This window comes from Helobdella robusta (genome assembly GCF_000326865.2).
Source record: "Helobdella robusta unplaced genomic scaffold HELROscaffold_24, whole genome shotgun sequence".
In the NCBI taxonomy this organism is placed as follows: domain Eukaryota; kingdom Metazoa; phylum Annelida; class Clitellata; order Rhynchobdellida; family Glossiphoniidae; genus Helobdella; species Helobdella robusta.
The window spans coordinates 168,557-181,228 of record NW_008704261.1 but is presented as its reverse complement, the minus strand read 5'-3'; the positions used below and the strand labels follow the sequence as shown (position 1 = coordinate 181,228).

At 33.0% G+C, this 12,672-nt stretch overlaps 2 protein-coding genes across 2 annotated transcripts; one reads left to right on the top strand and one right to left on the bottom strand.

Moving 5' to 3' along the window:
• Positions 1 to 272: 272 nt before the first annotated feature.
• On the bottom strand, positions 273 to 4,929 carry HELRODRAFT_172507 (hypothetical protein; the record flags this gene model as incomplete). The annotated part of the gene is made up of 2 exons (XM_009019186.1): positions 273 to 1,369; positions 1,536 to 4,929. The coding sequence occupies 2 exons, from the start codon at positions 4,927 to 4,929 to the stop codon at positions 273 to 275; spliced, it is 4,491 nt and encodes a 1,496-aa protein (XP_009017434.1).
• Positions 4,930 to 7,046: 2,117 nt separating this feature from the next.
• Positions 7,047 to 11,705, top strand: HELRODRAFT_172506 (hypothetical protein; the record flags this gene model as incomplete). Its single annotated transcript, XM_009019185.1, has 4 exons — positions 7,047 to 7,107; positions 7,791 to 7,915; positions 8,390 to 8,641; positions 11,337 to 11,705. 4 exons carry the CDS (start codon positions 7,047 to 7,049, stop codon positions 11,703 to 11,705), a joined length of 807 nt encoding a protein of 268 aa, XP_009017433.1.
• Positions 11,706 to 12,672: the final 967 nt, after the last annotated feature.

Here is a 12,672-nt window from a genome sequence, read left to right as displayed (position 1 = left end):
CACACATAAGCGTCAATCATTGATAGCATACAATATATTTAACATATCTATCTATTTGTTTATTTATTTATTTTTTTTATTTACTTATTCATTCTTCACTTCTTTACATTTCGTATGTGTTCTTTTGTTCTTAATAAAACTATCAAGAAGGATTTTTAGGCTTTATTTAAGCCAAATTATCAGAGATACATCCGTAAAAGTTCATGGGTAGATTCAGAAAAAGTTTGTTTTAGTTATTTTTGTATTATTATAGATAATATTTTCGTGCAGCTTCACATTTTCGCAATGTCTTCGGCCTTCAAGTACATGAAAGCGTTGTTCATTTCGTCCGTTTTAATAGCACTGTCGTCGTTCATTACGTGGTCAATGAACCTGTCGTAATTTACAACCAGTACCTTATCCATTCCCAGAGCTTCGTAAATGAGGCCTTTGATCTTGAAGGAGACTCCATCTCCTGGAGTTTTCTTGGGTTCGAAGGATTGGAAACCCTTTTCAAAGTCACTCAGGTTTGTTTCGACATTGTTCGTCCTCTCGATAAACTTTTTACTATCCGGTGATTTCATCTTGCTAACACTTTTAAGATGATCAGTCAGTTTGTCGTTAGAATTGTGAGGCACATCAAATGACAAGTACGGCTGGTTGTCCTCGTTTTGGAGTATTCCCGTGTAGAGTTTCCTGTAATATTTGTTCTTGTCTGAATATCTGGGGGTGGGTTGAGGTTTCAAGTCCGTCAAAACTGTGCGGACGTTTTCTATCATTGTTTTTTGATTCTTTATTTCCTGTTGCAATACTTTTTGACGTTTGTCGTTCAGTTGATGTTGCTCTGTTAACAGTATTTGCTGCTTTAAAAGATGTTCAAGAATCTTTTTCTGGTTTCTTTGCCGAATAATTAGGTTTTGTATACGAAGTTCATTATCTTTTGTCTGTTTTTGTTGCAGTTGTATCCTGTTTTTCAAAGATAACTGCTCTATAATAAATTGTTTTTCTTCTTCTGTGAAAATTCCGTCTGCTAAAACCATTTCGTCTCGATAATTATGAGCCACGTTGTTCAATAGTTTTTTTGCCCACGCTTGCTTAATTGGTTGTTTTCTATTATGTAACACTGCCCCTGGCTTTTTTACTTTCTTGCAGCTGTCGGAAAGTAATTTCATGATATATTTTTTTGATCTTATTGGATTTATATCTGCCGTTTGTATGATTTCATCAAAGTTCTCCACACAGTCTGCAGCATTGGTGCTCGTTAGCAATGATTTCTGAGCAGAGCTCACCAAGTGGTTGACGTCGATATTGCGTAAATTTTCAGGCAGTTCATGTTTCTCGTAATCGCCCGACGTCACGAAGTAGTCTTGCGTCAGATCTGTAGCATAGGCTGATTTTCAAAGATGAATTTTAAGCAATTGAATGAAAATTGTAAATTATGTTTCCAACAAAAGCATTAGTTTGATAAAATTTGCTTTAAGAGATAACAAACATTTTTAGTAATAAAATAAATTGATTATTAATATTTTATTATTATCAATTGAATTTTAAGTTACCTTGAGTAGATTCCAGTACTCCAGGATTATATTTGCTGCTGAAATCGGTTCTGAAGTTACTAATGTAAGGGTCGGCGATGTAGGAACTTTTACATTCGCACTCACCTTCCATCGCCGATTTATATTCCCTCAAACTGTTTTTCCAACTCCTTAATTCTTCAGTATCAGCATCTTCTTTTGGTAGAGATTTCACCCCTGTTTTGACCTGATCTAACCAATTCTTTTTGTAAGCTGGAAAGTTTTTGCTCGTTTTTTGAGTTGTTTCAAGTTGTTTAAAATTTTGTTCATTGGAACCAAATCCATCAGTCAGATCAAATTTTTTGATGTTTTTTTCTGAAGGTTTAGCGCTTAAATACGCATATATATCTTCGTCTCGATTTGAAATAGTACCTATTGAAGACTGTGCGAGAAAATTTGCCTGACACTGCAAGTTAGTATGTTTATTATTGTCACAGGAGATCCTTTTGTTTATAAATCTTTTTGAAGGTTCTAGGCGATTGTTGTTTGACTTTTGCATTGTTATAACTCTAGATTTTAAAGATTCTCTATTCGTTTTAGGATATGCTAGGTCCATTTTTAACCCCCAGTCTGAAAGCTTCAACATGCGGGAAAATTTCCTGGAATATCTTCTAATTGATTTTTTCATATTTATGCAGTCTCGGTTCTTTAAAGTTTGATCGGTACTATACCTGCCACTAATTGAAATCTCGCTGTTAGTACCGGCGCTGATTGGGCTGCTGCTGATTTCTGTGAAGTCGATTTCGTCGTAGTAATTCTGATTGTTGGGATAGTTGTTGTGGTTGTTGTGGTGTTCGTGGTTGTTGATGTCATTAGATTGATCACAGCCGCAGCACATGTTCTCACAGAAACAAATATTGTCGTTGGAATTTAAGAATTTAACTTCCGTACAAAACTTAATGTTCTTCTTGCATTTATTCAACCCATTTTTTTGCTCAAGCTGTTTTTCAGTTTTATTTTTTTCGGTCCCTTTCAACCTATTTTTTTTCTCTTTCTTGTTTTTTTGTTTAATTTTCTTTTTCTCTTTCTTTTTTTTTCTACTTGATAATTGTTTTTTAATTTTTTTAACGCATTTCTTTTTACACTTTTGCATGTATTTTTTAATTAAACTTTTTTTCTTCATTTGATTTTTAGTCATTTTTTCCCATTTCTTTGGACAAAAAATACCAGTAGCTGAAAAATAGTTCAATTTGAGTAGATTCAGCAGTACGGTTGGAGGCATGTGGTTAAACTGTTTAAGACCTCGGGCGTTTAATACCCGGAGTAGATGCATAAGATCTCTCAGGTTGTTGTTGCTTTCGTTGCTGTCATCGTCGTCGTCGTCATCATCATCATCGTCGTCGTCGTCATCATCGTCGTCATCGTCATCATCATCATCGTCGTCATCGTCGTCGTCATCGTCTAGACCTAAACCAATATCGTCATCATTCTCATCTGGTACAAAATATTGCTCCACTACATCTGGCTCAATTTCGGACGATTTGGATTTTTTTTTTTTAGTTGGCTCAACACTGCAAAAGCAACCCTGAATCATGTTGTTGCTGCAGCAGTTCGGTGAACAACGAGCCGTTCTTTCACATGGATTACAACCCAAATAGGACTCCACACACTGCTTCAGTCTACGATATTCATTACTGACGTTTAAAAAACTTCTCAACCTTTCAGCAGCTAGTGTGCTTGTGCAGGAAGAGCATGGATTGTAACCGCAACACTTGGACGAGCAGCACGGATCGCAACAAGATGAACAACAAGGTGAACAACATGGATCACAACATGGCGGACAGCATGGCGGACAACATGGCGGACAACATGGCGGACAACACGGATCACAAGACGGATCACAACATGGCGAACAGCATGGTTGACAACAGGCCGACTTTGGAATGTTGAAACAGACGCAACAGGTCTTTCCAGATTTTTTTCTAGATTTGCTGCTACTACAACATTTTCCTTTTCCATTGTAACAACAATTGCACGGACAGGGCCATTTTCCCCCCACGACACAGTTAACTAATCTTTGTATGTAAGGATTACAGCAGGCGTCGCACGCAGGGTTACACAGCCCCCCCGAGGCATCGCACATGCACGATAAATTCATGGGGCAACAGAACGTACCACATTTGCAATTTTCCGAATTTTTGCTTTCAGACCCCGAGCTCGAGCAGTCTGACTTTGACCTTTTGCTACTCTTTCGACATCTGTCACTTTTCCGCGATTTACTATATCGACTTGATTCTGTACCACTTTCATGCCTTGATTTTTTTGAACGAGCGGATGTTGATGATTGTTTATTGGATTCTGATTTAGAACCTGATGATTTGCTTAACTTTTTAGAACTACTCGATGTTTTTGATTTTGGTTTTGAAGATGAGGATTTTGAACTGGGAGATGACGATTTTGCAGTGGGGCTTTTATCATTTGATTTTTTTTTTTTCTTGGACTTAGAGCTAGAATCATCCTCACTGTTATCACTTTCGTCACTTTCTTCACTTTCTTCAGATTTTGAAACATTTTTTTGACCAGCAGCGTTCTTGCTACCATTCCTGTCTGATCTGATTAGTTTTTTTTCAGAAAGAGGTTTGGCCGGTTTTATAGAAAACACCGTTTCGCTTGAATGTATTATTCGTTCTTCTTCTTCGTCACTCTCTTCATCCTTTTCTATTTCTTTTTCCAATCCTCCTTCTTTTCCATCTTCATCAAAATAAAACGATTCGTTATTCTTGAAAATCTCATTGTACATTTTCCCATCTGCCACCTTTATGTCGTCGTTCGTCTTTAACCCTTCTACTTCAGTTTCCTTGGTTAATTGAGCGGCGTTGATGTTCACATTACTCTTCACCACTTTGAAACCTCCTCCACGATTCGTTGAGCGGAAGTTACGCGATCTGAATTTGAAGGAATTCTGAGCAGCGGAAGACAATGGCGATGGGGAGGGCGATTGAATTCGTTTCGAGACAACACTTCTCCTTGTTGAATTGTTTGTAACCATTTTCAAACCTGTAGAAAGTGATTCAGATCGTTTTTTTGCTTGGTTTTTAGTTATGGCCCTCCTGGTACAAACACCTTTTCGGCGAGATTTTTCAACAATTTCATCTTCGATATCATCTTCGATGCTCTTTTGGTAATTTTGGCTGTTGTTACTGGCGATACTACTGTCCGAAAATTTCAGGTGTTTTTGGTTAGCCACTTTATTTTTGCCAGTTGTTCTACTGTTAGTTGTGACCTTTTTGACGGCCAGGTTAAATGTTTTAAAAAAAAATTTGCACTCTTTAGTTTCTTTGTCACTTGGCTGCCTGGTTGCTGGTAACTCGGCAGGTTGGGGTGCTTGCCTTGTCTTCTTTGCTCTGATTTTTTTTAGCATATTTTTTTCAATCATTCCTGACGTTTAAATGATGTGGTTGTGGTCTGCAAGGAAGTTGTGGCTGTCGTCGCAGTGTAAGTCTTGTGTGGCTGCTGTGTAGCAAAGTTTGTTTAGTTTTTATAATTTATTAAGGTATTCAACTAAAAATTAGTTCACCGTGGTTGGTGTGTTATTCCTGATGTAATGGATGGTGTACTGATTTTATTACAGTGATATTAAAATAGTTTTAAATTCAAGAAATGATACATAAGTTAAAGAATGAATATTTAAAAAATACATTTTTCAAACATTTGTACGAAGATATGTTTATCGGGCGCTAGAAATGTGTATTTCCCAAAGGTATTAACTAAAAACCTAGAAATCAACGCATCCCACACGTAATAGCATGCATTAGCCAAGGTTCATTTTGCGTTCGAACCAATTTTATGCGACATAACAGCCAGGTCTCTTGGCCATAATTACACCATCGCTCTGACAAAATTGCCAAAATTTCCCATCATAAACACCTATCTTTCAATTAAAATCCATTTTTCAGAAAAAATATGTTACTTACTGTAAAGTAATCAATGAAAAATTCTTTTATTGGCGAGTGATTCTCCTCATTCGAATGAAAAATCATTATTATTTATATGTTTGTTATGTCTCAGTGGTTGGGTGGGTGCTCTTAGCTGTTGTCGCTGTGGCTGGCTCGATAACGTTAACGAAATTAAACCACCGATACGTCATTCATCTTGAAGCCTGGCACGATCATTCACTCCAATCATTTAATCTGACGCACCACCAAATGTTCTCGATTCCTGCAGAAGAAATTGTTAAAAAAATTATTTTTCTTATCACTATTTTTTAATTTTTTAATTATCGTTTTTTTAAATTTGAAGAAATTTAATTAAAAGTCAGAAAGAAAGTCAAAGGTTAGAAAGTCAAAATTTTGCTTCAGAAATATCGACACGGACAGACACAAACGTAGTGCGGAAAGCACGCCACACACATTTTGCATATGATAGTTGTGGATCAGTTTGCAATTGAACCAGATCACTGCTGTATAGAGGATCAAGCGCTTTTGAACATCATTTGATTAATTTAATCACTAACTATTAACATTATTTATTTACTGTTTTTTTTATATAATTCAAATATAGTAATAGCATATTTGTAATTTTCGTTGAGGCATATTTTGAAAAGAAATTTTGTTTTTAACAGTTTTGACCATTCATTCAATTACAAAGGTGAATCGACTTTTACAACCGGTCGGTCGGTTCAAATTAGTCGGTATTTGTCGATAGAGTAATTCGATTGGCAAGGCAAGGTTCCGATTATTATTTCTTGGTAAGTTGGTACACTATGGGAAAATTAAAAAAAGTCTCTAGATTTACAATAAGGAATGATTTTTTTATTTACGATAATCTTTGAGCTGATTTTTTTAAAAGAAAATTTTGGTCATATTCGATTTTGTTTACATTTTTGTTATATAAATTTATTTATAATAAAATGGGTTAGATTTAAGGTATTTTTTTCTTATTTTTTATTTAGCTGTTGATGTTTTTAAAAAGTTATCTATGTAGACGTAATTTTTCAGGCCATAAATGGATGAAGGTCATGTAAAAACAATTTATGATGGATGAATAAACAACTAATTGATTAAAAAAATTTAAAAATAATAAATTCTATATTTCATTCATGTGAATAATTTTAACTCTAACAACATTGTTTTAAATTTTTTAAATAATTATTTTATTGATAAGACCCAAAACATGAAATTTCATAAAATATACATTCTTTGTGTGACGTCATCGTTTGAGTGAACGCGATAACAATAAAAATAATTAACATTTCGAATATTTTTCATTAATAATAATAATAGTAGTAGTAATAATAAAAACAAACATTTTTTTGTTGAAAATTTTGGCGATATGATTGAAAACATCTTTTAAAAATTTGTTGACTTTTAAGTCAAGTTAACTTAATAAAAATCTTACATACAGTTTTACCGTCCCAAACTTAAATATTGAGACATTAAATTATTTATTCTAAATTAATTATGCTATAATTAATTTTTTTGTATTATTATTTTATAAAAATAAAACATCTACCATCTTATATTTATAACCTTTATGATTTTTGGTAATTCCCATATGGCGCCTTATTCAGTCATCAACGTAATCGTCCATATTGCTATTTCTATTTTAGGCCCGGGTTGTTTACCAAATTTTTTCCTATTTATGTCCAATAAATAATTTTTTAATATTATAATTTATAAAAAAAAACTTATTGAAGTTATTGTTATGCCTAGAAAACATTATTTATTCCATTATTTTACACATCTAAACTTGGTTATTTTTTGTTTTTATCTCACAATAACCGAGATATATATATATATATATATATATATATATATATATTAAAATTATTAAAATATGCAAATATATATTAATAATATTTACTTATTTATTTTTCTTTTCCACGATCCAGCTAATGGAAAACCGAAAGGTTACACAAAATATGATGAAAATGCGCGCACATGCACACACCCAACTCACACCCACAACACACTCCATGTAAATAAATACACACACAACACACACACACACACAACACACACACACACACAAGCACATTTACTGCTTCTGAAGTTATGAAAATAGAAATTATGAGACACTACGATTTATGATACAATATTACATTCATTGACACACTGATGGGGTTGTGGTTAAGATGCTTGGCTCCGCTGTTGCAGTGACTAGATTCGAATGCAGACATCTGCGCCTATCACATGCATTGGGTGTAATGCGTTGATTCACGCTTGTTTACACGGGCTGAGTGTTTGTTGTTGATACCTCTAAATATCTTTAAGAGAAAAATTGTAACAAAAATTCTAGAGTGTTCTATGATATGCAGAGACACATGTGAAGTCTACATAAATGGAGTCAAGTCGACAGTTTTGAACTCGATGGATTCAAAAGCTTGGAGTAATGGATTTGTCTTTCCAGTCAAAAGAATCAAAGTAAAGAATTTTTCTTTTCGTTCTGCCTCATATAGCATAGTTTAATAGTACAATTACATTTCATTACTTTACATTTATATATTAATTTTTCAAATGAACAAATAACTTGAGAGAAATAATAATTTTAAAAATTAATAATAATTATTATTATTATAATTATTATTACATAATTATTATTATTATTACTGGATTAGAAAGACGTAGAGCCTTAAGTTGCAGCACCAAATATATATATATAAGTTTTTTTTTATGATTTTAATTTATTTAATAATTAAATTTGATTTGGTTGGTCCAGCCCCTTACCAGAAACCATATTAAGAAAATTAAAAAATAAACTGCTCTTTTACGAAGAAATATACGTTATATCTTTTTAACCGAAAAAAAGGTCACTAAAATTTGCTTAATTTACAAAAACTCACCAGAAGCACCTAACAAATAGACATCAAAACAAAAACCCAAAACTCGCCAAACCAGACCGTGGCAGTACACGTCATGAGCGTAGATGGAATGATCGGGGGCTTCGCCATAAGTTGCGACAGAAATTACATCGACACGAGGGCAGCCGGCTGGGACTGCATCGCCACAGACGTCCCTGATCAGAACTGGTACAGTGAGCAATACTCAGACGACACCTGGGACAATGCATACGTTATTGGGAGTGTGGGCGAGTGCGAAAATTTTGGTTGGTGTTGGTTGAAGCTGGTTGTTGATGTATTTGTGCCAAATGTAAGTGTGTGACTTGAGTGTTTTTGGGCTTCTGTTGCTAATATTTTCCCGAAAGCGTGTGTGTGTTTCTTTGTGGTATTTTAGGTTATTTCTCGTAAAGTTATGTGTGGATATGTTTGTGAGATCCCGTCTATGTCATAAAATTATTGAAAGTTTGTGTTTGTTTGTTTTGGGAAAATGTTTTGTTTGCTTGCGTCTTTGAGGTATCGGTCGTAAGCATCACTGTATGAATCTGATAATCCTATTTGTTGTATGCGTGTTTGAATAAATTTTTTCAGTATTTGATTACATGGTAAACGAAAGTAACGAGTTAACTTATTATTTACATCAGTTAATTAGTCATTCAAATCAGTTAACCGGATGATCATTTAACCAACCAATGAACCGCCCAGTTAGCTAACCAACCAGCCAACCATCTGACTAATTAATCATTCTATAAACCGAGTAACTAGCCAATCATTCAATCAATCAACCATCCAGAAATGTCATTTCTCAAATGTCCGAATGTCACCATGATTTCTGCCACGAGTTTCTTGTGGGTGTCCAATCTTAACCCTCCGAAGCCTATTAAAAACGGTTATTGCAGGCTTGAGAGATCATTGGGTAAGTTTGTTTCAATAATTATTCCGACTATTACTTTTTACCTCAACTATATACAATAAATAAATATGTATAGATATTATTAATAATGTTTATCCAATCAACCAAAAAACCAACCACAACATCCAACCAATCAAGCACAACTAACCAATCAAACAATTAACTGACTAACCAATCAACGAACCACAGCAATATATGAGCTGATATTTTATGGAGTGGTAATTCTTGGAGTCATATTTTCTATCATTTGTTATTTGGTGTGCTTAATCACTCTGCTCAAATGGAGGAGAAGAAAAAGGGCCAACAAGATGACTACCACCAAGCACTAATATATATATATATATATATATATATATATATATATATATGTATATATATATATACAAAAAATTGTAAACCTCAATTGCAAATTGAACAACGCATGCAATGCTGTAATATTTTTAAACAACCGTATATCACATAGTAATCGTTATTGTTATCTTTGCTATATCTGCGATCTTTGGATAGAGGATTGTAAAGAAATATTGAGTGATTTATGTGTAGTCACTTGGATTGGTTTATTGTTTCTATTACTGTTGGTATTCAAATAAACGTTAAACAAAGTTTGCGTTTGAAGCAGTTGTGTTCATCTATCGGAAACCTTGAATCTACGGAATAACGGACACATGACGATCTCTGGAAGCTACAAGACTGGTTTTGGAAATATAGAGAAGTTTAAGTTATAACATCGGTGTTGATAGTTACGAGAGTCAAGGTTACAACGATATTTTATTTGGTATCTTCCTAGAATTCAGCCATTTGTTCATTATAACAAACGGCTGAGTTTGTGAGACCACAGATTAAAACGAGATATAATCAACATCTGTAGGCCTGGTTTTAAGGTTATAACAATCATTACAATGATTTATGTTATGTCAATATGAAGACAAAAAATTTCCACTTCTTAGTTATATCATTTCAAAGCATGGTATCAATTCAAAGCATGGTATCATTTCAAAGCATGGTATCAATTCAAAGCATGATATCATTTCAAAGCATGATATCAGTTTAAGTGAACCAAATTGACGTTGCGATTCTATGGAACAAAAAACAATTCAGTTTTAATGATTTTTAAAGTTAAGCTTTCCGTAACAATCCACGAAATCTTTCTGTATTCTCAGCAAAACACAAGTTCTCCTAAATAAACAAAAGACCACAAAGAAAATGAAAGAAGGATGTTAATTAATCGAAGTTTTTTTTATATAATTCATAATCATCATTGTCTTACGCGAAACAGAATATAAAAAACATAATATAATTAACTTAGTTAAATATTTGGTTATTTATATTACGTTTTAAAACAAAAAGCCTGAACCATATTGTTTCTGTTGTACAATATCTGAGTTAATATGCACAATTGCACAAGCTTGTTTTTTTTATTATCTGGCTTTGCCGAATAAAATTTTAAATAAAAAATACAGAATAAAGAAATCTATTCAAAATTAATGACGAATTGTTTTGCTGTTTCTCTGCTTGAGATTATTTCATCTCGGTCTTTGTTTAACCAAAGTAAATAGCTCGCTCTTGGTGTATTAAATTTATTGCTGGGTTTACATTTGCAAATTTTTCATACAAAGATTCATTTAAAGCTTATTAAAATTTTATTATGACAAAAAAATTATCATATAAACATTTTTGTTTACAACCCATAAAATTATTATATCTATGTTAAATTCTTTGTTCGGCCAAAAGTTAATTTCCTCTTGCGTGATTGCTATGGGGGTCCATTCAGGTGTTCATCCAAAATTTTCAAATCTTACTGGCAATCAGTAGATCACATTATTCCTCACACCTGGATAATTTGCTTGTCGCAGTGATGTCTGAACTTGCAGGAAACGTTGTTGGATGATCTCGAAGAACAGTATAATAAGAGATGTGTCTCATAGGGAATTCGAACGTTTAAAAAGTATTGAGAAAAAACAAACGGTTTCATCATTTATCTGATGGCGAAATCAAGAGGTTTGCGCGTGTTTTTTTACTAGGGGAAAATTATTTAAATCACAAAGATCACGAGCTACTATTGGAACGAATTCATTCGTTCACTGCCGACGAACAGTTCCAGTTGTTCAAAACTTCTCAGGAATTGTACTATGAACAACTTTTAAAAAGACCGGCACTTCAAAGCGAGTCTTGGGAAGACGTAATTGTCAATGGTGGGAGTGTCACAAGGGCAAAGATTAAAATCTACGACATCTACATTCATTCATTGACACAAAATCGAAGATATCTCTGGAATTACATTCCCGAGAGATTCAAATACAACGAGTGCTGCATCTGTGTGGAAAACTTTCAAGAGAACACCCTCGTGCACGAGTTGAGATGCACTCATGTAATGCATCCATCTTGTATACGAAAAACTTCATGCCCCCCTCTGTCGCAGCGAGGTCGTGTGGTCGATGGAATACAGGCGCGATTGTTAGTTTGACGATTGTTTGACACTTGTCGCCTCCACAAGTCGTCTACCAATAAAGTTTCACATTTTATTTTATATTTTAAAACGCCATTAAACTTCAAAAAACAACAACAAATTTGTTATGAAACATTTTGCTCTTTTTAGAAAAAGTTGAACTTATGGTTCCATTATTTGAATTAACGCCTCGAAAAAATATAAAACTAATAATTTTTTCAACTATTTCAAGGTTTATAAATGAAATAAATAATTTTCATTTATAAACATTGCAAAAAAATGCAGATTTCCATTCGGTAAGTGTGATATTGAATACGATACAAACTCGAAGTTTCTAACGAAAGTTAATATATTTTTTATGGTTGTTAACAAGTTTCGTTGGGAGTGGTAAAAGAGAGAGTTGCATTTTGTTATACTTTTGCTTTTCCCTACTTGCTAGAAAGAAAAAATATTTATTTAATTATTATTTTATTATTATTTAGATAATTTTTTTCATACTATTTTACTTTACAACCTCTACTAAATGCAAATTATAAATTTTACATTCCTAATTTATTCTCGGAATAAAAAAGAAATCAAACATTGTTACTCTAAGTATATATGATCAGATAGTATTAATTAATTACAATTTAATCTTTAATTGTACCAGTCCATCCCTACCGCGTTGTTTATTTACTTTTTTTTTCTAATTGTTATGTAAACAAACCATTGAGCTAAAAACGTAAAAAAAGCGTAAAATGTCAACAACAATAACAACAACAACAATAATAATAACAACAACAGCCTCGATTATTATTATTATTATTGTATGAAGAATTATAATCATAAGTTAATAATTAAAACTAATTATATAAAATTCCTAATATACAAATAATAATAACATTATTATTACTAATAATATTAATTAGGCACAATAATATTTTTAAAATTTAACGATAGTAGCTTAAAGTTAAGTTTCTGGACACTAATGTTTTTTATTTTACTT